General features: G+C 34.9%; 2 protein-coding genes and 1 long non-coding RNA gene across 4 annotated transcripts; 2 read left to right on the plus strand and 1 right to left on the minus strand.

The window, feature by feature from the left end:
• Positions 1-1,424: 1,424 nt before the first annotated feature.
• LOC115952533 lies at positions 1,425-18,940 on the plus strand. The gene is made up of 4 exons (XM_031069704.1): positions 1,425-2,379; positions 14,185-14,451; positions 14,611-14,696; positions 18,801-18,940. The coding sequence occupies exons 1-2, from the start codon at positions 1,671-1,673 to the stop codon at positions 14,217-14,219; spliced, it is 744 nt and encodes a 247-aa protein (XP_030925564.1). The 5' UTR covers positions 1,425-1,670; the 3' UTR covers positions 14,220-14,451; positions 14,611-14,696; positions 18,801-18,940.
• On the plus strand, positions 2,391-10,350 carry LOC115952535. Of its 2 annotated transcripts, none has more exons than XR_004083451.1 (3): positions 2,391-3,053; positions 3,209-3,323; positions 9,591-10,350. It is a non-coding gene; the product is annotated as an uncharacterized LOC115952535 (long non-coding RNA). The 2 variants fall into 2 exon arrangements; XR_004083452.1 differs by having other exon boundaries at positions 3,209-3,308.
• A 251-nt stretch (positions 18,941-19,191) lies between the features above and the next one.
• LOC115951563 (probable disease resistance protein At4g27220) lies at positions 19,192-24,160 on the minus strand. The gene is made up of 4 exons (XM_031068743.1): positions 23,777-24,160; positions 21,245-23,641; positions 20,258-21,064; positions 19,192-19,956 (listed from the first exon to the last, which is right to left on the minus strand). The coding sequence occupies exons 1-4, from the start codon at positions 24,158-24,160 to the stop codon at positions 19,192-19,194; spliced, it is 4,353 nt and encodes a 1,450-aa protein (XP_030924603.1).
• Between the last annotated feature and the right edge of the window lie 2,123 nt (positions 24,161-26,283).

Genomic DNA, 26,283 nt, shown 5'->3' on the forward strand with positions numbered 1-26,283 from the left:
TAGGAATTAGAATTGTATAAAATATCATCCATGGTTTTTGGGTTGCTTGGATTGCAATTTGATAATGTATGTGGTAGTATGTATAATGAATCTTTAAGGGTTGTTTTTGAAAAATACATAACAGGCAGGATTTATACAAGGCATAACCTAAAAAAAAAAGAAAAGGAATATGAGCCTAAAAGATGAAAGTTCGGGAAATGGAAATATGAACAAGGCATAACCTAAAAAGGAAAGAGAATGAAATGTAGATGTTGAATAATCGTTTGGCAAAATATTGATCCTATTGAATATTATCAGGTGTTGTGACATTCTAAAATATTTGCATGAAATATAACTTGATTCTATTTTTGATTCTATTTCAAAGAAACTAAATAAATGTAAGAATATCAAGAAGACAAACTAGTATGAACATGAGTGTACGTCTTTACTTGAGCATTTAAACATGGAGATAAATGTATAACATTCACATATGGAACTCACAAACACATTCAGTTTTGGGGTCCTACGGATAATATGTTGAACATAGACAAAAACAAACAAGAATATTATCAGACATAACAGTGCTCTCTAAATACATATACAAATAGCATGATATAGATCCAGCTAATTATACCATAATAAAGAAAACATTATAACGCCCTGTGTGGAATGAACGTAAGCTTTAGATGTGTTTCTCATATGCTTTGCGACAATGCTTCTTCTACATATATACACCAACATCATAGTCTCCTACCAACTTGAAGCTAAAAAGCCCGTAGTTGACACCACCTGTTACCATATAACTGCAAGTGAGACTTTAAGTCTCTGTTTGGGAACAACTTATTTAGCTGAAACTGAAAACTTTTTGCTGAAAGTGTAGAAAAAAATATAAGTTAAAACCGAGCTGAATAGTACAATAAGTCTTGTGAATAATATCAAAAAATGCAACGAGATCCACGAATAGTAACAAAAAAAAGCTAAAAACTAAAATAAGTTGAAATTTTCATTATCTCCCAAACGAAGTCTAAATTCTTAGAATATATTTAGATTGCTTGATTTTCTCATTAATTAATGAATTTATGTTTGACTCGTACTTTGCAAAATTCCTAATTTGTTATGAGATTCAAATTTAGAATCAAGGTTTAATGAAGGAAAACATAACTCAAAAGGAAACTTTGATTTTCAAAAGGTTTGCATTAGGAAAAATCCAATAGATGATTATGGTTGGCAAAGAATTTTTACTAAATATTGTAAGTTAAGAAAAAAAATCTATCTTAGGAATAATTCTTTTTTGAATATTATAAATTAGGAATATAAGTATATAATAGAATGATTAGTTCATACCGTCAATCTTAGGAATTATTCTTCTTCTCCTTTTTTTTTTTTTAATTATAAATACTAAAGATCTGGCGGGTTTCATCCAAAAAACCAAAAGATCTGGCAGGTCGGGGTTGAACCTGTGATCTGAGTATTTGACCTGGACCGACCCGGGAAACATAAAATCCGCCAAAGACATTGGAGTCGGGTAGGGCGGTTTGGTCGGCGGGCCGGATCCATGCCCAACCCTAACTATAAATATAGATGATTCAAAAATAAAGAAGGAAGAAGCCGATTCGGAAAAGAAATACAAAGACGAAGAAGCTGATTCGGAAACAAAGAAATATAAAGTATTGGAAGAGGAAGAAGCCGAGATGAAAGCCGAGATGAGGGCGATGAAGAATTTGGATTTATCAAATTTGCCTCCTCGAAGAAAAATAGAGGAAGCTGAATCACCACCTTCACAATCACATCCACGGCTCCACTTGAAGATCGTGGACCCGGAAATAAAGGAAGCCGAGTCACTGCCATCTGAATCTGAATCTGATCTACTTCCGGGGCCATCAGAAAGCTACAAACTCTACTTTTTTTTCTGGCACGTATTTAGTCCAGTCAGGTATTCCTTGTATGAGGTTGACGTACCATTACCTTTTCCTCCTCCACCATCAAAAGCAGTCCAAGACGATAAAATAAGGAATCCAACGCCGCTTTCCCCTATCCTTCAACTTAAAACCGGCAAATACGCTGATGATATGTGTTGTGTTCAATTGGGCTCCATGTTGTATTTTTTGGGTGGTGAAATGAAAATCAAAAACCCATACATTGATGAAGACGTAAAGAAGGAGCTCGCTGTCCGGGATGTTTTCCCGAAAGACGTCTATTGTTTTGAGCTGGCCAATGACCACAACTACCGTGAACTGAAAGCCGGTACTGCGATGAACAGTGGGAAGGCCAGCCCCCTGGCCTTTGTGGCCGATGAGAAGATTTACGTGATTGGAAGCAGCCGCTGGGACTCAGATGAAAACTTTGCTTACTTTGAGATGTTTGATCCTAAAGTTGATAACTGGATCATCCTGCCAAATCCTCCAATAAGGAACGTGAACACTATATGGGTGGGGCATGTTGTTGTGGGAAGAAAGGCTCTCATTACAGCCTTGCTGCCGCACGAAACAGAGCGCCTATATTGTTTTGATCTTGACACACATAAATGGGCAAACACAAGCATCCCTGACTATCTTGGTAATTTCTCCGGCGACACCCAGTTTGTAGAGTATAGGCTTTATGGATGTTACTACGACACGGTAGCTGCATTAGTCCCATTAGAAGAAGAAGAAGAAGAAAAGTAGGAGGAGGAGGAGCAAGAGGAAGAAGAGGAAGCAGAAGATAAGGAGCTTCAACAATTGTTTAAGCATCACCGCCTTCATCAAGTCTCAGAGGAGATGGGTATGGATGCTATTCGTAATGTTCCTCCGCAAGTACAGTACTCGGCAAGCCTGCTTCACTTGGGAAAGATGTACTTTTGTTATGTAAGGACTGGCATGCCTCCGCATCCGCATCCGAAAATTGCCAGTGATTTTGATATAGGAGATGACAAAAAACGTTTCATTAGCATTGTAATTTTTCAAGCCCTCAGGGGCACATACAAAAAAAATGAAACTAGACTTTCCAAGGCAAATTTCCTTCATTCGGAGCACTATGAAGTTAATACTCCGTTCCCAAGTGACGGTTTCATCAAAGGCTGCTACGTTCTTGGCTCGGTATATTTTTCATGCCTCTTGTTCGTTTCTATTTCTTCATTACTATTTTTTCTTTTCGTATCCACATACCATATGAATACTTCAGTTGTTTTTTGGGACTTAACAATCCTTGACTTGTCTTTATCAACCCACAAAACACGTGATTTGTGCAACAGGGATACCTGGAGTCGAGTAAACAGATCAACGTCTAAGGTGGGGTGGGGTTGTTGGCAATCTTGGGCAGAAGATGTCCAAGCGCGCGTTTCGATTGCCAAGGTCACTCTCAATCCTGTAATTTCCTTCTCTCTGAAACAACATCTTGTCTACAAAATAAATTTGGTTTAATTTGGTTGTTGGGTTGAAATTGTTTACTAATTTTTGGATGTACATTGCAATTGAAGAGTCTAGAGTAATTGTTGAATATTGCACTGTATAGAAGGGGGAGATTCGAAACCTTCAATGGTTATCGAAAAATGTGTTTGTATGTCAGATAGAGGGGTTTTTTTTGCCCTAGGATTTTAATTTTTTAAGTTTTTAAGTAGAGTTGTTAATTCTTTTTCCACTGGCTTTATTTTCAGATATAAATTTTCCGAGTTTATTGTTTACATATATTTTTCATTAGTGAAAATCGAAGCACATGTATTTAAGAGACAGGGTGTTGAGGAATTGAAAAATGTGTGTTTGAGATAGACAAGTTTGGATCTGAGATTTTGAAATATATGGTGTTTGTTTGTTTGTTTTTGTTTTTTTTTTGTTTTTTGTTACATTGGTGTTAGTTTGGCTCCTCCAGTTAGATTGTGATTTCTAGAGTCCTGATGGAGAATAATTTTCACTTAGTGAAGAGGATTGGGAGTGCAGAGATAGGTTGTAGATTAGGATTTAGAAATAGAGAAACTTGACAAAAGAATCTTCCAAATTTTGAAGTTCTAGAGTTCATACCTAAAGGAAATCTTCTTAGTTAATTAGTATGGTGATTTTTGAAGAAGTTCTAGAACAATAGAGACTAATCTAGCAGAAAAGAAAGGTTGAGGGAAAGAATGATTGGAATTGATAATACTATTCTTGCATTGATTAGAAAGAGAGATGCAATATATAGGGCTGGGTGAGACGGTCAAAGCCAATGACCATTGCTCACGTCACCATATCAGAAATAGAAACAGATTCTGTTACAACACTATGACCTCTATTTTTTTTTTATAGGTCCCTATCAGTTAGCTTAGGCTTCCATTGATACACATGTCATTTTGGTTATCGTAGTCATTTGTTTCATTACTGCATATCTCTTTGCATCCCCCTCAAACTTAGGGGGAGGTATTAGCGTGAGTTTGAAACGAATAACAATAAACCGAGAAGAAGACATTTAGCAAAAATGTCACCAAGTTGATCCTTTGTAGAGATAAATTGCGCTTGAATATCCTTTTGAACAACTTGCTCTCGCACAAAAGGTAATCCACCTCTATATGTTTTGTGCAAGTGGAAAACTGGATTAGATGCCAAGGCCAATGCAGATAAGTTGTCACACCATAATAAGGGAGGCTTAAGAAGATAAGCCTCCCTTATTATGGTGTGACTCTAGAAACTAAGGCTCGATGAATGTGTAACTCTTGCAACAAAATTCTCAACCAAGGGAGTTCAGACGCAGTAGAAGCTAAGGCTTGATATTCAACCTCGGTGGAACTTCTAGAAACTACGGGTTGCTTTTTAGCAACCCAAGTAATAGGATTGGAACCCAGAAAAGCAATGAAGCTTGTAGTACTTCGTCTAGCACTCAAATCACCTGCCCAATCAGCATTTGAGAAAGCTGAGAGGAAAATGGGGCCAGGCTTAAGAAGAATACTAGAGGTGAGGGTAACTTTGAGATACCTGAGAATACGTTTAGCAACCTGAAGATGAACATCGGTGGGATTTGTCATGATTGACAAACTTGATTGACCACAAACAAAAGGTCAGGATGAGTGAAGGTAAGATATTGCAGAGCTCCCACAAGACTCTTATTGGATTGAGGATCAACAAGGGGAATACTCAGTGGGAGATAGTCTGGCAGTAGCAAAGGGAGTTTTGGAAGGCTTAGAGTGAAACTTGTTATGTTTATGAAGAAGATCTGTAGCATATTTGGTCTGTGTAATGGAAAGGCTAGAGGATGTGAGAGCTAATTGAAGACCCAACAAATAACAAAGGGTACCAAGGTCTTTGAGTTCAAATTCAAGACCAAGAGAAGTGATGAGAGAGGCAATAGAGGATGGGGAATTGCTTGTGATGACAAATTGACAATGGCATGGACATAAAGGAGAAGATTGATTATTGTAGTGTTGTGGAAGTAGAGGAACAAAGAGGGATCTGCAGAGGACTTGAACCCCAGATGAGCCTTATTACCTGGTCATTGTGCCATCACTGTTTCTTTTGATCTTAAAGACCCATTTGGAACCAACATTGTTCTTGTTAGATGGTGGAGGCGCTGAAGTCCAAGTATGTTGATACCGAAGTGCCTGAAATTCTTCATCCATTGCGTTACACCAGTTGGGAAACTTACTAGCAATACCAAAAGGAGTTTCTATAATATATTATTGTCAACAATGGTTTTATAGAACCACTTTTGATTAGGTTTGTTAATGCCACTCTTAGTGTGCATTTGGAATGCACGTTTTACGTGCATTCCTGCGTTTTTCTGAAAAATGGTAGGTCCCATGGTACTGTTCACGGGGCCCACAAGTATGAAATTTAGCAAAATTTTTATTAAAACTAGGTCCCACGGCATTATTCACACATTTAAAAATTATTTTGCTACAGTGTTTTTAGTTTTTAGTTTTCAGCAATAAGTGGTATCCAAACAGACCCTTAGATCTAATTTGCATAGGGTGAAGATTAGGAAGAGGAACAAGAGAAGTGGTGACTGGAAGAACATTTGGTGTAGGAATAGGAGAAGAATGAAACTGATTTTGTAGATCAAAAGCTGATTCTGCAGAAGTAGGAGAGACAGATTTTGATGTGGTAGAAGTGGGAAGTGATAAGGGAGCATTATAGGGAGAAGGAAAGTTATAAAGAGTAGAAGAACATAAATGCCTGTAAAGGATAGGAGAAATCCATGATTAAGTAGAGAAAGAGGGAGGAGTAGTTGGAGTGGTAGGTGCAGTGAAATGAACTTCATCGAATAGAACATGTCTAGATAGGTAAATTTTGTCAGTGGATTTGGATCAAAACAGGTGTAACCTTTTGTGTCAAAAGGATAGCCTAAAAATAGGCAAGGAGTAGTTCTGAACTGAAGTTTATGTTTGTTGCAAGTTCTAAGTAGAGGATAGCATGTGCACCCAAAAGTTCTAAGCTGAGGAAGGTCAGGTTTAAAATGAAAAAGGGCTTCCCAAAGTGAGTCAAAATTTAACACCGATGAGGGTAGCTTGTTAATCAGCTTACTGCATAAGACCCATGAGCGAGAGGTAGATTGTCCTGTGACAACATGCTCAATGCAAACTCTACTATGTGTCTGTGTTTTCTTTCCACAACACCATTTTGTTTTGGTGTATTGGGACAACTGAAATGATGGGAAATACACTAGGAAGAACAAAATTGAGTAAAAGCCCTGGAGATGTACTACCCACCACAATCAGACTTGAGAACCTTTTGTGCTGTGGAAAATTGAGTTTCAATAAGAGACTTAGTAAACAAAAGTGGGAGGAACTTCAGAATTATGTTTTAACAAAAATAGCCAAGTTAACCTGCTGTAATCATCCGCAAAGAGCAAATAAAAAGAAATTTATTGATAGCAATAATGGGTGCAGGACCCCAAACATCGGCGTGAACTAGATCAAAATGTTTAGCAGATTTAGTTACAAAATGAGGAAAGGATGCATTTCCCTTTCAAACAGTGTTCACATAAAACTTTATTTTCTAGACTAGCATGAACAGAGTTAGGAATCAAATTAGGAAATACAAGTTATAAAGTTTTGGAACAAGGTGGCCTAATATTTGATGCCAAAGTAGCCAGTTGTTGGTGATAGATTGTGCAGAAAAAGCAGTGCAGACACAAGACTTATGAGATAAACTTTGAGAATTGGAAATGTTTTCATGGGTCTTGTTAGGATAAATGGGGTATAACCCATTCTCACTCGGGCCCTTGTAAAGAACCCTCCCCGAATGTAAATACTGAATACAAAAATGGTCAGCATCAAATCTACACCTACAATTGTTATCTTTGCATAATTTATGGATTGAGAGGAGATTGAAAGCTATCCTAGGGACATGAAGAATATTACGAAGATTGAAATTAAAGAGTGGAGTTTTGAGAATGCCATTACCTATATTGTTGATAGGTAGTGCTTGACCATTGCCAGCAGTGACATGATCATTTCCTTTGTATGATTGTTGCATAGAAAGATTCCTAATATTGGCAGTGAGGTGATCAGTTGCACCTGTATCAGAAACCCAAGGATCAGTCGACTGAGTATAGTGAGATCCAGTAGCCATTGCAGCTAGTGTAGCAGGTGGATGCCTTCCCTGATATGAAAAATCCTTGTGGTGATAGCAATCCAGTGCTACATGACCAGATTTACCACACATCTAACATGATGGTCTACCTTCAGATCTAGTGAATTGATTTTGATACTGTGAATTACTGCCTCGATGAAAAGGATTTTGTGAGGACTGATTAGATCTACCTCTCTGCCTTGTTGATTAAAGTTATTGTTCACATAGAACTGTGCTTAAGATGAATTTTGGGACTTTTGAACACCAGAGGTAAACATAGCTATAGTAATGGCACTGTTCTTGTTAGATTGTATAGAATCTTGAAGCTGCTTCTCTTCAGCATGAAGCAATGCATGTAACTCATCAAAATAAAGTTGTTAAGTTCTGGTGCGAATTGCTGAACATAGAGGATGATACTCTCTAGGTAATCCCTTAAGTACAATGTGAAGTAATTCTTCATTGCCCACATTTACTCCAATTGCTCGAAGCTTATCCCTTGCTTCTTTGATATTGTGTAAGAACACATTCACTCAATCATTCTCCTTGATACTGTGAAATTCAATCTTCAAATTTAGAATATTAGATCAAGAAGAGGAAGTGAACCTCTTCTCTAAGGCCTTTCACACATCAGTGGCAGATTCAACTCCCACAACTACAGAAACTACTGCTGGTGAGAGAGTAGAGTTTATCAAAGTGACCAAAGCTTGATCACAAATCTGCCATGATTCAAATTCAGAATTGATCCGTGAAGTAATTTCTCCATTGCTGCCACAAAGAAATTAATCGGGTATTGGAACTGATTCATCCAGATGCTGAATCAAAGGGTAGGTTTTGAGAAGTGAAGTGAAATGATGTTTCCAAACTATATAGTTTGATTGATCAAGCTTCACTGACATGAGATTAGCCATGTTTGAGAGTAAAAAGATGATTGGATGGAAAAGATGTTAATGAAGGTATAGGTAATGAAGTTGAAGGTATGAAATTCAAGGGTGGTGTGGTGTTGACTGAGATGAAGGCTGTGATGCCATTGGTGGCTCTGATACCATGAAGAAGTTCTAGAACAATAGAGACTAATCTAGCAGAGAAGAAAGGTTGAGGGAAAGAATGACTGGAATTGATAATACTCGGCTTACATTGATCGGAAACAGAGGTACAATATATAAGGCTGGGTGAGACGGTCAAAGCCAATACCGTTGATACAATACCGTTGCTCACATCACCATATCAGAAATAGAAACAGATTCAGTTACAACACTATGATCTCTATTATCATTAGACGAGTCCCTATCAGTTAACTCAGGCTTCCATTGATACGCATGTCGTTTTGGTTATGTTTTGCTGTATGCAATGTCGTTTGCTTCATTACTGCATATCTCTTTACAATTTGTGCAACCCGTGCAATTAGCATTTCCTTGCTGAGTGAAACTACTGGAGCTTAAATCTAGCTTTGGAAGATCTTGGCAATGCTATGGCAACAAACAGAAAAACTAAAATCGGGGCTCTGACTTCACTTTTAGTGGGTGGAAGAACAAACTCCACCAGAAATCAAGAGGCAGAAAGCCCAGTACTTCCATATGTATACATCTTGCAACTGAAAGTATCAATAACTTAATGACATTGAAGGACTAAACAATCATTAGACTCTGATATTACCCTGAAACATATATTAGTATATGCATAGTCTAAGGTACTTTTACATGTGTATGACCATAGAGTTTTTGGTTTCGATGAATTTGGACTCAAATTTATTGCTATTGGAAAGGGATATTTAAGGAATTTAAGGGTAAAACAATAAAATAAAAAAAATTATTATTACAAATCCTAGACCCGTTGCTTTATTTACTCATAATAAAGTTGATAAGCTATTGATTTCTACAAATCCTATTATTTACAACTTGGTTCTTTTTTCTCTTCTGGGTCTCTTATTTTAAATTTTATATTCTTTTGGCTTTATCTTCTACGTTAATTGCCTTTTGCATTCAATGATTATTAACTCCTAGTTTGATTCATCAAATGCTTAAACATTGGAGCATATCTTATTTAGTTATTTCTACATCAGCTTCTCTCTTATCTGAAAATGATTTCATTTTGCACATACAGGCTGTGGTGTCTAGGGAATACCGGTGCAGCGGCAGAGGAGCATATTTATGTCCCGTATACACGTGTAACCAAGAGATGCAACTGTAGCAGATAGTGATGCTGATAATGTCTTAAGCATTAAAATTAAGCCATCACTTACCAATTTATAACAAACAAAAAAATATTAATAATTAAAAAAAAAAAGAAAAAAAAAAACACACACACACACACGGTGGATTTGCTCATCAAGTCCATCATGTCTAGCATGGATCCCAAGATTTTGGAAGAAATGTCGAAGGATGTCAACCAAATGTTCAATATTCTCAAGCACGTGTAAAAGAGTAGAGAAATATTATGTTTACAACATTTTCGCAACAAATTTTAAGTTGCAGGTTGTTATAGGCTATTAATGGTGGGCAAAAAAGTAATTTCAATTGTTGGTTAAAATTAAAACTGATAACAACTTATCACCTATGATATGATTTATTGTTGTAAAAGAGAAGTGTCATGGAAATGTTGTGAATGTAATACTTCTTAAAAAAATAACAAGGATGAAAGCAAGGATGCAAGATTGTGGAATCAAATGATAGAGGTCTTTAGTTTCTTAGATAAAAGATCCAACATATTTTTTGTCCTTTTAAGGCCGTTGTTAATTCCTTTATAGATCATTAGCTTACTTCAAGTTATGTCTGAGAGTAATCTTTAGACTCCCTTTTTTGGCAACTCTTACCATGTAGCTTTTATCTTTTGAACAAGTGATTGTGAAGGCTAATTTGCTGAAGCAAAAATCCTGATCCCTTAACGGAAATTTGGTTTATCTACAATTTTGAGTATACATTATCCTGACAATTGATGAGCTACTTCTCTTGTATTTTATTAATCAAGATGTGTTTCCTTTTTCCCTATTTGGTATGATAATGTGCCTCACTCAAAGCTTGGTTGTGGTGTTGCTAGCTTTGGTGGCTATTTACCAGACAAAAATGTCATTTACCATGTCATTTGCTCCAAAGGATGAGCATGAAGCTCAGATGCAGTTTGCTCTAGAACAAGAAATTCATGCCACTTTGTCGGTCATTGGAACACAAGGCTGGCATTTCTAGGCAATGCATATGATTTGATTCATTGTGAAAAATTCAGGGTTCACTGGGATGATTTATGCATTACATGTGAATTAAAACACTGGTATGCTCTCATATTGGATGTTTCTCTGAATGACCTTGCTATAAACTGATCCAAGTGTGACTGTGTGAGGAGTGTAAAAGATACAAAATCAGCATCAGCACAATGTTAATTTCATTTTTCTTCATTTTTGTTTATTTTTTAGTTAATTATTAGTTTCTGGTTTCCAAATGAGCCTATGCTCGAATTGTTTTATATCGAGCCTTATAACTCACGAGTCATGAGCTTGTTTATGAACCTTTTTTTTTTTTGGCTTGGGCTTGTTTATTAAACAAGCCTGAAACTAAGGCTCAAATTTTGTTTATTTATAAACAAACAAACATGAACAAGCTTATTTTAGCAATGACCTATGTCATAATTTACCTTGATGTGAAATAAATCCTAGATTGTAGTGCACTTAAGGAATTGTATGGAATTCAAATCAACAGTTAATAACTCAGAATAAAACTTGACATGCTCATTAATTAAAAGAAATTAACTTAACTTCTAAATAAATTACATGTGGCCTAATAAAAAATAAAGGGATCAAATACGACAAAGTAAATGGATCTGAATAAAAACAAGACACGTAATCTATAAAAATCAACTAAGTTTCTTAATCAAATTGATGTTCAAATCTTAATGGCATGCTCAACAACAGAGACCTCTATGGTCTATTTAGTACCAATTTTTCATACAAATCACACTAAAATTTTAGCACGTGTTTTATAGAAAATTACGTACTTTTTCCACAATTAAAATGCAACATGGGTAATTTCATTCAATTAGTGATATCTCATTCAAACCAAGTCTGATTTTCACCTATGACCAAGCAAATTACAAGGAATTTCATTGTCTTAAACATAGCACCAAAATTAATCCAATCACATGGTTGGATTTCCATTAAAGCTCAACTAGAATTAGTCAACCGCATAGAAATTGATAAAAATAAACAAAAATATAGGGTTTAATAATTAAAACCATGAAATCATTTAGAGCCAGACAAAACATAGTATCAACAAACCTCTTGATGATGAAGTTTTGAAGACATTCCAAGAATTTTCCATCCACAAAGCCCAAAGGTGTTGAGTTTTTTACGTTCAATCAACAACAAGACCATCAACGCACATAATATTTTCATCAAAGCAAGCAGTAGATATGTGGATTGATCCGGGAGAAGAAGGGCAGCAATCTATTCTAAATTTTCAGAGATAATCCACTATTAAACCATTCGCAAAAAAGAAGGTGCATGCATGTAAACATCTAAACCTAGTTTAATTTATGTTTTAGTTTAATTATAAATTTTGCACAATGTGCTGAATTTTGATGATATTACCTATTAATGTTTAAGCATTTTCTTGAATGAGATTTTTAAAATGATGTAAAGAAACATGATGAATTAAGATTTTTTTTTTTTTTTTTTTGAGAAGTGATGAATTAAGATATGTAACAATTAAATGTGTTAAGTTTTGACTCTAAACATTATTTTAATCCATATGATGATCATGAATTTTTTTCATCAACAATCTATGCCATGATGATGACATGAAAAGTATATGTTTTATGCATAACATGAACCCCGACCCAACCCGAAAATTTTGGGTCATGGTCGGGTAGGGTTTCAGGTTGGTCTTGGGTCAATTTTTTTTTTGGTCCCTATTGTTGAAAAAAAAAAATCAACAAAAATTAATCTTAGGATACTTTCTATAATTGATTTTTAGGAATAGTTAAAACAAATTAGACGTTTAGGGTAATAGTTAAATTTTCATTAAATAAAATGAATTAAATAGAATAAACTATTTTTTAAATTGAATACTTTCTATAATTGATTTTTAGGAACAATCAAAATAAATTAGACATTTATGATAATAGTTAAATTTTCATTAAATAAAATGAATTAAATAGAATAGGATTTTTTTTTATTAGCCAACATTCATTAATATAATTATATATATATTCTAATATATATATATATATATATATAGAGAGAGAGAGAGAGAGAGAGAGAGAGAGAGAGAGAGCCAAATCCCACTATTGTCTCCAATTGATATGCATATTTTGAGCTCTATAAATTATGTCCATAATTAAAAATAAAACTTAATTAGATGAAAATTTGACTAAATTGGATATGTCACACGTGAAGACATGACTCAAAAGGAAACTTGGTTTTTCAAATGACAAATTTGCACTAGAAAATTTCCACAAAAAAAAAAAAAAAAAAAAAAAACTGTGAAAGCACAATTACATCCCTATTGATAAGTATAAATTCTTAGAAAAATATTTAGATTGCTTGAAATTTCTCATTAATTAATGAATTTATAGTTGAATTGTATGTTGCAAAATTCCTAATTTGTTATGGGAATTTAATTTAGAATCAAGGTTTAATGGAAGAAAAAACAACTCAAAAGGATACTTTGATTTTCATAAGGTTGAATAAATGATTATGGTTGGCAAAGAATTTTTACTAAATATTGTAAGTAAGGGTGTTCGCAGTGCGGTTTAGCTAAAACCATAATTGCACCACACCTTATTTTTGTGGTCACATGTGCGGTGTGGTGTGATGCAGTGCAATTTAAAGTTTAGCCAAAACCATAACCGCACCGCACCATATTTTTGCAGTCACATATGCGATGCAATATATAAGATGCGATTTGAATGATTTGAAATTGGTATATATTTCAAATTTTGGGTTTTTTCTACTTAGTCCAAAACTAATTTTTTCCTTTATTTTGGTCCAAGTTTTAAACTATTGAGTTAGTTTTTCTTTATTTTGGGTTGACTATCTTAATCAATACTTGCTAGGGTTATCAATTTTTTTTTTTTTTTGAAAACTAGGGTTATTAAATTATTAATAATATATTTAATATTAAAAATAATTAAATATATTAATATATAAAGAGGGTGCGGTGCGGTGTGATGCGGTGCGGTACGGTACACTATTACTTGCGGTGCGGTGCGGTTATGCTATTTTACGGGCGATTTTGGTGTGATTTTTGCGGTTTGTACGGTTTACACGGCTTGGTGAACACCCTAATTGTAAGTTAAGAAAGAAATCTATCTTAGGAAAAATTATGTTTTGAATATTATATTAGGAATATATTTGTATAGAATAGAATGACCATCAGGTCGGGTCGGGCGGTTTGGTCGGGAGCCGGATCCATGCTCAACCCTATTAAACCATAATTATAAATATCTAGTCGATGATTAGAAAATAGTAAAAAAGGAAGAATTGGGGACGATGACTAAGAGGAAGGCGAGCGTGAAAAGAAAGAAAGAAAAAGCCGAGATGATGCATTTGGATTTATCAAAGGAAGCCGTGTCACTGCCAGCCCCCTGGCCTTTGTGGCCAATGAGAAGATTTACGTGATTGGAAGCAGCCACCGACACTTAGATGAAAACTTTGCTTACTTTGAGATGTTTGATCCTAAAGTTGATAACTGGATCATCCTGCCAAATCAGAAAGGTTCTCATTGTAGCCTGGCAACCGCATGAAACAGAGCGCCCATATTGTTTTGATTTTAACACACATGAATGGGCAAACACAAGCATCCCTGACTATCTTGGTCATTTCTCCGGCAACACTCAGTTTGTAGGGCATAAGTTTTATGGATGTTACTACAACACGGTAGCTGCATTAGTCCCATTAAAAGAAGAAGAAGTGGAGGATTTTAATACCCCGTTCCCAAGTGACGGTTTCATCGAAGGCTGCTACGTTCTTGGCTCGGTATATTTTTCATGCCTCTTGTTTGTTCGTTTCTTCATTACTATTTTTTCTTTTCGTATCTACATACCATATCCATATGAATACTTCAGTTGTTTCTTGGGACTTAACAATGCTTGACTTGTCTTTATCAACCCACAGAACACATGATTTGTGCAACAGGGATACCCAGAGTCTAGAGTAAACAGATCAGCGTCTAAGAAGATGTCCAAGCACGCGTTTCGATTGCCAAGGTCACTCTCAATCCTGTAATTTCCTTCTCTCTGAAACAACATTTTGTCTACAAAATTAATTTAGTTGTTGGGTTGAAATTGTTTACTAATTTTTGGATGTTGTACGTTGCAATTGAAGAGTCTAGAGTAATTGTTGATTATTGCTCTGTATAGAAGGGGGAGATGCGAAGCCTTCGATGGTTATCAAAAAATATGTGTTTGTATGTCAGATAGAGGGGTTTTTTTGCCCTAGGATTTTAATTTTTTAAGTTTTTAAGCAGAGTTGTTAATTCTTTTTCCACTGGCTTTATTTTCAGATATAAATTTTCCGAGTTTATTGTTTACACATATTTTTCGTTAGTGAAAATCGAAGCACATGTATTTAAGAGACAGGGTGTTGAGGAATTGAAAAATGTGTGTTTGAGATAGACAGGTTTGGATCTGAGATTTTGAAATATATGGTGTTTGTTTGTTTGTTTTTGCTTTTTTTTTTTCCTGTTACATTGGTGTTAGTTTGGCTCCTCCAGTTAGATTGTGATTTCTAGAATCCTGATGGAGAATAATTTTCATTTGGGGAAGAGGATTGGGAGTGCAGAGATAAGTTGTAGATTAGGATTTAGAAATAGAGAAACTTGACAAAAGAATCTTCCAAATTTTGAAGTTCTAGAGTTCATACCTGAAGGAAATCTTCTTAGTTAATTAGTATGGTGATTTTTGAAGAAGTTCTAGAACAATAGAGACTAATCTAGCAGAAAAGAAAGGTTGAGGGAAAGAATAATTGGAATTGATAATACTATGCTTGCATTGATTAGAAAGAGAGATAAAATATATAGGGCTGGATGAGACGGTCAAAGCCAATAACCATTGCTCACGTCACCATATCAAAAATAGAAACAGATTCTGTTACAATACTGTGACCTCTATTATCATTTCATGTGTCCCTATCAGTTAACTTAGGCTTCCATTGATACGCATGTCGTGTTGGTTATTGTATTGCTGTATTTGCAATGTCATTTGTTTCATTACTGCATATCTCTTTACATCCCCCTCAAACTCAGGGAGGTAAACGAATAAAAATAAACCAAGAAGAAGACATTCAGCTAAAATATCACCAAGTTGATCCTTTGTAGAGATAAATTGTGCTTGAATATCCTTTTGAATGACTTGCTCTCGCACAGAAAGGTAATCCACCTCTATATGTTTTGTGCGAGAGTGAAAAACTGGATTAGATGCCAAGGCCAATGCAGATAAGTTGTCACACCATAATAAGGGAGGCTTAAGAAGATAAATGTGTAACTCTTGCAACAAAATTCTCAACCAAGAGAGTTCAACTGCAGTAGAAGCTAAGGCCCGGTATACGGACTCGGTGGAACTTCTAGAAACAGTGGGTTGCTTTTTAGCAGCCCAAGTAATAGGATTGGAACCCAGAAAAGCAATGAAGCCTGATGTAGCCAAAGCTCAGTCTTTGACAAAATTAGACTAATCTTGGTGTGGCTCTTTCAGTTACCACTTATTAGGCACTTAAACTGTTATACAATGTTTCGTTTCTTTTCATCCATTTTTTTTTTCTTTAACTCATATAATGACATAACAAGTATTCCCTACTAAAGTCTTGAATAGAAAGTATTGTTTCCAATCTCTCATCATTTCTTTGCCATGTAGCTTGATAAAATGTCCATATTGTATGTTGCAAATAAGCTTATAGATATAAATTGGCTGGTGGTTTTCCTCACAACTATGCACTTAACCCAATATCCATGTGCACAAAATCCTATGGCCTTATAGCCTGGTATTGTAGGAAGATTATTGTGGACCAAACCCATTTTATTTTTTTCCCCTATGCTAAAAAATATCTCCTTTAGGATTCATTTTAACCTCCTGCATAAATTTTCCTAGTTCAACTTTTCTTAAGCTTCCCTGAAGTTTGAGCTTGAAAAGCATAATTTTAGGATGTATAGGAATTAGAATTGTAAAAAATATCATCCATGGTTTCTGAGTTGCTTGGATTGCAATTTGGTAATGCATGTGATAGTATGTATAATGAATCTTTAAGGGTTGTTTTTGAAAAATACATAAACAGGCTTGATTTATACAAGGCATAACCCAAAAAAGAAAGGAACAGGATCCTAAAAGATGAGAAAGTAACAAGAGCGAACAAGTTTGGGAAATGGAAATATGAACAAGGCATAACCTAAAAAGGAAAGAGAACTAGGAAATATGAACAAGGCATAGCCTAAAAAGGAAAGAGAACGGAATGTTGATGTTGAATAATCGTTTGGCAAGGGATTGATCCTATTGAATATTATCAGGTGGTGTGACATTCTAAAATATCTGCATTAAATATAACTTGATTCTATTTCAAAGAAACTAAATAAATGTAAAAATATCAAGAAGACAAACTAGTATGAACATAAGTGTACCTCTTTACTTGAGCATTTAAACATGGAGATAAATGTATGACATTCACATATGGAACTCACAAACACATTCAGTTTTGGGGTCCTACGGATTAAATGTTGAACATAGACAAAAACAAATAAGAATATTATCACACATAACAATGCTCCCTAAATACATATACAAATAGCATAAGATAGATCCAGCTAATTATACCATAATAAAGAAAACATTATAAGGCCCTGTGTGGAATGAACATAAGCTTTAGATGTGTTTCTCATATGCTTTGTGACAATGCTTCTTCTACATATATATACACCAACATCATAGTATCCTACCAACTTGACGCTGAAAAGCATGTAGTTGACACCACCTGTTATCATATAATTGCAAGTGAGACTTTAAATGTACAATGAGTTTTTTTTTTTTTTTTTTTAGAGATAGTTAGAATACAATGCTAACCCTACACCTTGAACCCTTTCCCCCCTTACACCCCCAATCACTTTGTGCATGGAGAGGTGTCAATTAAGTTATAAATCTCTTGGCTACATGCTTCTATATATGAGTTAAATGGAGTACTTTCATCACTTTTATACTTCCATATATGATGAGGAAAAAGGAAACCTATAATTTAACAAGTTTAATTAGTATCCTCTTTTAAAGATTTCAAGATAATTTCTAGAATGTGATGTTTTTGTTCTTATAATAAATGTAAAATTAGAGCGAAATAGTCAGGGTGGACAGAACAACAAAGTTTTTGTGATGCCAATATCTTAGCAAACTATCAACAATTTGCCAAATCCGGATTTTATGAAACTATCATTAAAATACTTCTAGATGGGGATATAAAGGCTTAAGCGCGGCCAAAACTCCTTCCTAGACATGCAAATAAAAACTATTAGTCCACAAGTAATTGTCTTAAAATTAGCAAAATATGTCTTTTTATCTGAACAAGATGTATTGGACTCATTGTTTATTAGATATATTTTTATGAATATCAGCTATGTATCATAAATAAATTGGTTCCAAGTTGTCTAATAATTTGATAACTAGAGTCAAGTTGCATTCTATTTGTGTGGTTTCTTTTTGTGAAAGTGTTAGGGACCGAAAATAGATTTAGTTGGTAATAAGTATAACCATATGGGCAATGGAATAAGTTTTGATTGAACATGATTAGCAACCTGCTTGCATACTCCCTTAAACAAGCTCACATTTCTTAGATGGCTCGTATATTGTTTGTTGTGATACTTATTTCTGTCTTATTGGTTGTTCACCACAGCACCACTAATGCAGTGAAATATGGATACTATGGGTAGGAAATCTCCCTATTAGTATATGATATTGTAGTAGATCGAATGAAAGCCACATACCTAGGCTTTGAAAATCACTGCTCTTCCATTAGGATTTGATATTCTGTACTAGGTGAGCAATTGAATAGTATATATATATATATATATATATATTTATCTTCATCAGTGACCCTACATAGTACAGGTATTTCTAAATAGCATCTTTCTTTCTTTGGGAAATAAAAACATCTTTCTTAACAATGAGTAACATCTAATTCTACCAAACTCTACATGATTTTTTTATTAATGATCTGCTGCTCACAAAAATATTTCTTGGGTCTTTTGTTGGCTAGAACTGTTTCATATGTTGTGCCTTATATATATGTTTGTGTGTGTGTGTTCATTTTCATGCATTTTTGGACACTAACCAAATACTTAACTCATATCGGAAAAGGTTATATGCTCGCCAACAGTATGACTTGCCCAGCATCACATATCCTCCTCAATCTCAATGGTCACAGTTTGCTCTTATTGTTGTGTCTCATGATCCTTTTTTTTTTTCCTGTACGAATAAAATATATATGTGATTTAAGTAATAATAATATTTGCAATTGAAAAATGACAGTAGCTATGTGATTACTATTGATGCTTCAATAATTGATTGTAAGTGAAAAAAAATTCTCTGTCAAAACGTTTTCTTGGTATATGCAAATTGTTTTTTTCTTTTCTTTTCTTTCTTTCTTCTTTTCAATAAAACTGTGGTCTAATTTTTTGTATTTAATAAAATTGAACTGTTTGCAAATTCTATATTGTGATATTCTATATGTAGGAGTAGAATTGTCAAATTAAAGAGATGATGTGGTGTGAATGACCCATACCTTTCCTTTAAACATGTGTTGTATGGTAGCATTGAGGTCTCCCTTCCATTGACAATTTCTTAGTTTGTTTTCATCCCATGGTGAAGATGGAACTTGAACTTCATCATATACTCCCTCCAGCTTAGGTGTCTTTAGATTAGATGGAATAAACATGCTTAAAGTAGGACATCCAATTACCGTTATTTCCTTCAATGATGGCCACTCAAAAGCATTAGTTTCAGGGCAAAAACACTTTAGATTTGGTAAGTCCCTGAGCAAGATTGAGTTCACTTTGTGGAACAAAACTTCCTTTTCTTCCTTTTCTTCTCTTGCTCTTTGAAGGATTTCTTCAATTTTTTTACAGCTAGTAACTCTTATTTCCTCTAACATCACAAGCAATTTTGCTATGGATGGTGAGAACAAGTATGTCAGACTTTTACATCCACTTACTTCTAACAATCTCAAGTTTTTGAAGCCCATAATTATTTCTGGACCCTTCTTCCATATGTGCATCAGATTTGGTAAATTATACAGATTCAATTTTCTTAACTGATCAAGTACTGATTCCACATGACTTTCCTCAAAATTTAGTTCCTCAAGTTGAAATATAACTTCCAGTGAATCACAGCTACTCAATTCAATCGTTTTTAAATTCTTTAAGCTCTCAATCAAATGGGATGGAAAAGTACACCACATCTCAGAGGGGTTGTCGATGTCATTAGCTCTTGGATCCTTCACCTTAGTCAAATTACCCTACAAATAATCAATTGCTTTTAAAGAACTAAATAATCATTATGTTTATATCCATGGGCTTGACAACAAAACATAATATATCCGTCTACAAAAGAAGGTGGTATATACAAATAGAAAAGCAATAAATGTTGATGTTTATTTATTTTATCACTATGTTGATTGACTTAAGGTTATAACCATGCTCCATAATACAAGTGCATTAATCTAGAACTTTCATTGTGTTGTTTTCTTTAAAAAATAAAACCGAGTGGGAGGGGGTGGGGGGGGGGGGGGTGTGGATTGTAATTTGTGAGATACATACCTCTTTATTCATAGATGAGCTTTCTTCAGATTTCTTGGTGGTGCCTTGTTCAGACACAACCATTGGACCATAATTCTTGCCAAGCGGAGCGCACTCAAGGCCTTGCTCTTGGGGTATCAAATCCAATTCCCCTATAATTTTCTTTAGCTTTCTTGTGCTTCGAATTTCCGAACCACATGTTTTCAATTTGGGACAATGAGACAGATAGATCTGATTCATGGATGACCATTCAAAAGAATAAGGTTCGATATAGAAACTCATGAGATTTGGCAGAAAACCTAAATGGAAGGAAGTAAGTTTAGGGAACAAGATGATATCCTCTGCCTCTTCTTCTCCATCTCTTTGAACAATGTTTTCGATCATGTCACACCACCGTATCTCAATGCTTTGAAGTACCACAAGTAGTTTTGCAACAGTATGTGGGAATAAGTATCTTAGATTGTGACATGCATTTATTTCAATTGATGTTAGGTTTTGAAAGCCCTGAATTCCTTGTGGAACATTCTTCCACACATACATCAACTTAGATAAATTCTGTAGTGTTAAAGTTTTCAATCGAGCAAGTACTACAATTCTTTGGCCGTCATGGTCGACCTCTTGTCCTTCAAGATCAAATATCACTTCTAGCCCTTCAAGAGCAAATACCTCAAGTTTTTGTAAATTGGGTTGCCACAAGATGGTCTTGGATGAAAAGAATTTATGAGAGATGGGGGTTGTTGATTCAGGAAAGGATCTAGTAATTTGCTGAATGTCTGTCATCTTTTCACTTCTAATAGTGGCCAATTCATCAGTGTCGATCCTTCCAACCTGATAAATCCATTAAATTATCATCATCAATTTTCAACTTTTCATGTTTTTATGTAAGAAGCATCAAATCCATACCAAAGCTTGGAAAGTTAAAAAATTGATAAATCAATTTGACAAATGAGCTTTTGAAAGGAAGGATTTATAAAAATACTAATGATATTTACATAGAGTGAATCATACCTCTTGATTCAAGGATGGTTGGACAAGATCAACGGGACCCTCGACTGTACAAAAACCAATGAGTCTCGGTACATAAGATAGGTTTATATATCTTAACTCCGGAAACATTATCCTATCAAGTGCCTTTCCATCTTCTCCTTCCTTACAAAAAATTTCTTTCATGTCATCACATGAAACTACGTGTAATTGTTGGAGTTGAACCAAACCTCTTGCTATGGACAACGAAAAGACATTTTTCAAATGGTTGCATTCCAATAGTCGAAGAGATCTTAGGTTGTGAAAACAAGCAAGCTGTGAGTGTGCACCACTAAAGGATTCCTCTGGGAATTGGCCATGATATATCTCTTTTAAATTATGCAATTCCATCAGTTCCAGTGACTGCAAGATAGGGAAGGCAACACGAGAAGTTTGATGAGATGTGGCATCAATTACATACTCTACACCTTCACTATCTGAAATGCTTAGAACCAACAAGCATGGAAAACCCTCTTTGTCTAACTCGTACAGAATGTTTTTGAAATCTTTTATCTCTTTCAAAATTATAATTTCAGATTTTTGCAACAGTTGACAAAGCATCCGACTCTCTGCAATTTCACTTGCCGCAAATCTTCCAAGTACCAAACTATTTTTAAATATATACCGAGTTGTGTCCCAGAAAGTAGATAAGTGGTCATATCTCCAATTCATTGGCTTGTCACATGCACATATCCTAAATTTAATCATTTGATTTTTGAAGTGTAAGTCTTTTGGCAATAACCTGATGTTTGGTATATGAATTTGTAAAGCCATCAAAGAGTGGGAGAAAGAGGTTAGTTCAGCAAGGCTTGCATTGGCTCCCTCTCCTTTGCCATCTGTAGGTTCCCAATTCACAAAGACTTTTCCCATGTACAATTCTTCTAGTCGAGTTAAATTTGATAGTAGACCAGGTGGAATTTGCTGAAGAGTAGAGCATTTTGACAAATCTAATAACTTTAAATGACTAAGATTTCCTATTTCTTCCGGCAACTCCTTGATTTCAGAACCAATAAAGCTAAGCATTTCAAGTTTCCCAAGTGATCCAATTGCTGACACATCTTCTATCTCACAATATTCCAGAAGCATTGTCCGAAGGTTCTGAAGGACCTGTATGGATTGTGGTAGTGATGGAAAGGACATACCTTGCAAAGCCAAAACCTTTAATCCCATCATCCCTTTAAATAGATTGGTTGGGAGTGTTTGTCTAGTGGTGTATTTGCCACATGATAATTGCAGAAGCTCAAGTTTTGGACACTCCAAGTCATCAGGATGGTTTTTCAATTCTCGAGATACAAGGGAAATTGCAACATAATTCTCATATGTATCTTTCTCTGTCCATTCTTCCAAAAAAATATGTTCATTAGAAATTGATTTGCCAACATCACGTACAACATAATGCATTTTCACACATTCTTCTTCATTGCTATCCAACAACAGATTTGATCTTTTAAGATCCTTAACCATTACATGAACTCTATTTCTTGCTTCTGCCACAGTATCAATCTTTGCAAACAACCTTTGTCCCACTCCATATCTGACTAAATATTCAATGGGAATATCATAATCTTCTGGAAATAAACAACATAGCAAAATGCATGACTTGGCTTCATCACTTTCTAGGAAAGTGTAACTAATCTCTATGCTGGATTGGACAATTGAATCCAAACCAGGAATATTTTTTGTGATAGGATTTTTAAGATGTTGAAGTGCAGCAACCCACTTGTTCTTTTTGTTGTTTTCTAGAGCTCTTCCAACAGTAACGATAGCAATAGGTATGCCTTTACATTCCTTTGCAACCTCTTCTGCTATTGGATGTAGATCAGGAGTATCAACACAATTACCTACCATCTCTTTGAAAAAATTCCAAGCTTCTTCTTCAGTTAAGACTTCAATTTTAACAATCTTATGAGATTTCATTTGATTGCAGACTTCTTCGCTTCTTGATGTCAACAAGATTTTGCAACTATTGAGTTCACCTTCATAAGGAATGCCTACATCCTTTGGATTAACTTCTTCCCAAACGTCATCAAATATTACAAGGACACTCTTACTACTAACCATTAGTCTTGAATATATCTGCTCTGCTCTTCCAACTACACTCTCTCTGTCAAGTTCCAGACCTAGCATATCTGCAATTTGACCTTGAATCTTGCTCAAGTCTTTTTTATGGGACACTACTGCCATCACAACTTCATCAAATAGGTTATCATCTTTTGCTCTTTTTGCTACCTCTTTTGCCATTGTTGTCTTTCCAATCCCCTCCATTCCGCATATGCCAATCATGTTGATCTTGTCATCTCTGAAAGCAGTCAAAACTTCTTTCATGATAGGTATTCTTGATTCAAAAACCTTAAAACCGTTCTTGGATGAAGTTTCTACGACCTGTGGTGGAGGAGGAGGAGGAGGAGGAGGTGGAGGTGGAGGAGGAGGAGGAGGAGGAGGAGGAGGAGGTGGAGGTGGAGGAGGAGGAGGTGGAGGTGGAGGAGGAGGAGGAGGAGGAGGTGGAGGATGGGACACTTCAGCGAATTGTCCATCCCTTAAAACCCCATCAATTTCCAGAGCCTTCTTCTTAGCTTTCCTACTCAAGGAATAACGTGTATTCAGATTGGGACACAGTCCCATTGTATTTGCTTTGACATCTTGTTCAAGGAATATTTGCAGACCTTGACTAATGTTGTCAACCTTTTCTATCCAGCTCTCAACCTCAAGAGCAATCGCCTCTTCATTCTGTTTTGCTTCACCAATTTTTAATTGAACCCTATCTCTCTTGTCACCGAGCTTCTGAAATTGATCTCTGAGATTGTCGATGTTGCTATTATAGCGACTTAGATAACCAAAATATTTTTTGATTGGCACCACCAAGTTTCCTCCAGTGTCGATGATATGTGAAATAATCTTCATTTCTTTGCTTTATTCTTTTGGATTCTCTGTAACAAAAGACGAAGTTTTAAATTATATCTTTCATTTATTCAAACCAAGTTAGTAGTGATCTATTAATGTCAACCAATTGATAAGATTATAAGATGAGCTTAAGGTGTTTGATAGAATGTTTGGTATAGATTTGAGTGAATAAAATTGTTCTCACTTCTCACTCTCATAATTTGAGAGTTAAGTAACCATATATTTATAATACATTTAACAATATACATGATGAGATTTAGATTCTGTTTGTTCATTGTAAAATGTTTTCAGTTGTAACATTTTCTTTTTTGATGTTTAGGGGTGTTTCTTTTTCGGTGTTTGTTTCATTGCAAAATGAAAAAAAATTTCCTAGATCTCACAACCCAGCAAACCGAAGCACAAACCTCTAGATTGGCACAAATTTGACCAAATCCACACCAATAACCTCCCAAGATCTAGACCAGAGGAAAAAAAAATCAGATTTGTCATCAAACTTGACAAACTGAGAAAGGGAGCACGTAAAATTCACATCAATGATTTTCCATTTTGATTCTAAGAAAACCAAAAAACCAAACTCAATTTCAAGCTTTTAGAATTTATATTTATATTCTTAAAATTCTCTGGTCAAAGCCTAATTTGAAATTCAAATTATATTATATCATATCATATCATTTCATATCATATACTTACTATATAATAAAAGTTGAAACTAGAAGCCATGGTTGCACCAAGTGGCTGCACCAGATTGTCACAAAAGCTAAACCCATGATTGCGCCAAGTGGATACACCAAGTGGCACTTATCCTAAGCATACATTTCGTTAATGGTTATGTTTTATGTGATGTTGGTTGTTGCTATGTTGATACACATATCTTTTTCTTTTGATCCTTTCTCACATGTTCCAAGCATGTGCTTTTGTAATTAAACAAGTAATTAAACATTATATTTCTTTTCTTTTTCTTGTGTAAGAAAATAAGGGTTAGCTAGGTTACGCCAGCCCTCGGGTAGGGCGCTAAGATTAAAGCCCATGGGTCAACCCATGTGGGTGCCCACCAACGAACTACTATTGGCATCAAGACTCGAACTTAGATGGGTTAGACGAAGTGTCCAAGCCTTTTCAACTAAGCCAAGTCCCCATTGGCATTAAACATTATATTTCAATCTCAATGTAATATTTGTTAAAATTCACTTCTGTACATTCAAGTTCTCTTTTTTACTCTTTTGCTGGCATGGTTACAAATTTACAATCTAATCACTCTTTTTCTTCTTTAATCTAAAATAGTATATACTCTCTAGTGACTGATTCCCATTATGATTTCCACAAATTTTACTTAGGAAGCTGTTGTTGGAACTGGACGGGGGACGATGCATCTCCTTTCAGTTTATCATTTGTTGGGGTTGATGGTTCTAATTAGGGGTGGAGCTATGTATCCCCCCTCCCAAATTTTAAAAATTTCCTTATATAATTATTTTAATGTTTTCAAAATTTAGCCTACAAAAATAAGAGTCGGCCTCCCCAAATATTTGAATTAGTTCAATAATGTGCTTCCAAAAAAAAAAAAAAATTGGTTTAATAGGTATAGAGACATAACTTTATTTTTCGCAATTTTATTTTTTATTGTAAAATGTACTCTTATATCTATTATATATTTGATAAAGTTTGGCACCAAACATGTTTGGATCTATCTTTTTTCAACCCGTTATGTGGCGATTAACAAGTCATTGAATTGACTCATTAAAAAAATCTTTTCACTAAAACTACACATGAAATGTCTCTTTAGTTGCCATATAATAGGTTAAGGTGAGATAACTTCAAATATGTTTAGAGCTTAACTTATTCCTCCAAGTTTTGGATCATCCATGTTTTTTAAAATTTGATCATTTGTATTGAAAATGAAACTTTTTAAGAATTTCATTATGAAAATGGTAAAAAATGAATTTTATTTTATAAAAGATCGCCATTAAACATAATTTTGATTGAAAATACTATGATATTTTTTTTGTTCGGTGTGTTCATATATATAACTTATCAAATAAAAAAATAAAAAATGTGTGTATATATATGTGTGTATGTATAATAAAATAGTGTGGTGTAGATATATGTGTATGTGGGGGATTGTATTG

This window comes from Quercus lobata, chromosome 7, assembly GCF_001633185.2.
Source record: "Quercus lobata isolate SW786 chromosome 7, ValleyOak3.0 Primary Assembly, whole genome shotgun sequence".
NCBI classification, from domain to species: Eukaryota; Viridiplantae; Streptophyta; class Magnoliopsida; order Fagales; family Fagaceae; genus Quercus; species Quercus lobata.

Excerpts from the sequence above, each read along its gene's own strand:
- LOC115952533 (XM_031069704.1), top strand. The coding sequence starts at position 1,671 with ATGAAAGCCGAGATGAGGGCGATGAAGAATTTGGATTTATCAAATTTG. Across the intron at positions 2,380-14,184 it reads CTGGATCATCCTGCCAAATC|AGAAAGGTTCTCATTGTAGC; the intron begins CTCCAATAAGGA and ends TCCTGCCAAATC.
- LOC115951563 (XM_031068743.1), bottom strand. The coding sequence starts at position 24,160 with ATGAAGATTATTTCACATATCATCGACACTGGAGGAAACTTGGTGGTG. Across the intron at positions 23,642-23,776 it reads GGGATGGACAATTCGCTGAA|GTCGTAGAAACTTCATCCAA; the intron begins GTGTCCCATCCT and ends CCTCCACCACAG. Across the intron at positions 19,957-20,257 it reads GCTCATCTATGAATAAAGAG|GGTAATTTGACTAAGGTGAA; the intron begins GTATGTATCTCA and ends GATTATTTGTAG.